The 1759-nt window shown below is 46.6% G+C and overlaps 1 protein-coding gene across 1 annotated transcript; it reads left to right on the top strand.

The window, feature by feature from the left end:
• Positions 1 to 214: 214 nt before the first annotated feature.
• LOC123177679 (ethylene-responsive transcription factor 1-like) lies at positions 215 to 1756 on the top strand (the record flags this gene model as incomplete). Its single annotated transcript, XM_044591288.1, has 3 exons — positions 215 to 533; positions 590 to 634; positions 1332 to 1756. Coding segments are annotated over exons 1-3 (789 nt in total), but the record flags the coding sequence as incomplete, so codon positions are not given.
• Positions 1757 to 1759: the final 3 nt, after the last annotated feature.

Here is a 1759-nt window from a genome sequence, read left to right as displayed (position 1 = left end):
TCCACCGGCCGCGCGGTCCCTCGCTGGTGCGTGGGACCCACCGCAAGCCCCCTCTTGCCTTCACATGGCCATCGTGTATATAGGGACTCGTCTCACACCCACTTGCCAACCCACAACTTCTACTCTGCTTCAATAAAAAAGTTACCAATTTACCAATTCCGGCGACCCCTCCCCCCCCCCTGACGACGACTTCGGCGAGGTACCAGCGGCCATCATGTGTGGTGGAGCGTCCCTCGCGGACGTCAAGGTTCCCACGGTGACGTGGAAAGTGACGAAGGCGGCTCTATGTCCCAAGAAGAAGAAGCCCCGGCATGGCAGCAACGGGGGCCGATGCTTCACAGGGCTTGGTGGGTGCATGGGACCCGACGTGGACGACAACGAGGAGGATTTCGAGGCCGAACTCGAAGTGTTCGAGGTCAACTTCGGGGACTCCGACGTGGAGCTCGGGCGCACTAGGGTGGATGAGAAGGATGACGACAACGAGGTCGTCGAGATCAATTCCTTTGCCGCCGCCAAGAGTTCCCTCTCCCAAGGTATCAGACCTGGGTCGCTTGGACTAGTTTTTAATCTACGTATCATTACCTTTTAGTGATTGGTTGTTGTACCAGGAGATTGTGTGATTGGTTCGGAAAAGGTTTGATCATTTGATTTGGTAGGAAGAGAAATTGTGTAGGGGTTGCTGTTGGAAGGCTATGTTTGGGCGGTGTTACTTCTGTTTGTGTAGCGATTTTGGATTGGATGTGCTATCAAAAAGTTTATTTCGGTGAAGGGTTAGGCTTTTTTCATTTGTCTGTTGTGGTCAGTTGGTAGGCTGTTTTTGACACTGTCCCTTTCTTTCAGAGAAGCGATTTTGGTTATTAAGTTGTTGATCTTATGACTTGTAATTTTCTAGACCTTTGATGGTGATCCATAAGCTTACCATTTAGTCAAAAGGGGTAGTAAATCCGCGAAAAGGCCCAAATTTCTCTATTTTGCTTAGAGGCCTTGTCCTCTTAAATTGTTTCCTTGTTAGGTGGTTGTAGTTATCTGTGAGGATTGTACTTGGTTTCGTCTATAATGCAATTGTAGAATGATGTCAGAGGTCTAACATGAGGTCTTGTTTATCAGGACCCTATACTTTCTTATTTATTAATTTGTGATTTCATTTTATTTTATTTCATTTGTTTTGTGGTTGACTAATGCTTTCACCTAAACTTGACCCATCATGGTTCATTATTCATTACCATCATCATATTTTTACATATAAACTCATGCCCGTGATGAAATTATTTAATTTTTGTGGAAGAATTTTTTGTGTGTTGATCCCTCTTAGCATTGACGTTGATCTTCAGATGACTTAAGCACCATGACTACTGCAGGTTTTGATGGTCCTTCAGCAAAAAGGAAGAGAAAGAGTCAATTTAGGGGTATTCGTCAGCGCCCCTGGGGTAAGTGGGCTGCTGAAATCAGAGATCCAAGCAAGGGTGCACGTGTCTGGCTTGGTACTTTCAACAGTGCTGAAGAAGCTGCAAGAGCTTACGATGTTGAAGCACGCAGGATCCGTGGCAACAAGGCCAAGGTTAACTTTCCAAAGGAACCAATAGTTCCACAGAAGCGTCGTGCTCGCCCTGGTGCTCCTAAAGCACCAAAGCTAAGCGTGGCATCGGAACCTTCTGTCATGCCATCAGTCAACAACCTTTCCAACCCAAATGCTTTCATCTACCCATCTGCTAACTTTGCATCAAACCAGCCACTTGCTCTACCTGACAACCTGTCATTT

Source organism: Triticum aestivum, unplaced genomic scaffold (assembly GCF_018294505.1).
Source record: "Triticum aestivum cultivar Chinese Spring unplaced genomic scaffold, IWGSC CS RefSeq v2.1 scaffold258040, whole genome shotgun sequence".
Lineage (NCBI taxonomy): Eukaryota > Viridiplantae > Streptophyta > Magnoliopsida > Poales > Poaceae > Triticum > Triticum aestivum.
This window is presented reverse-complemented; position numbering and strand designations above follow the sequence as displayed.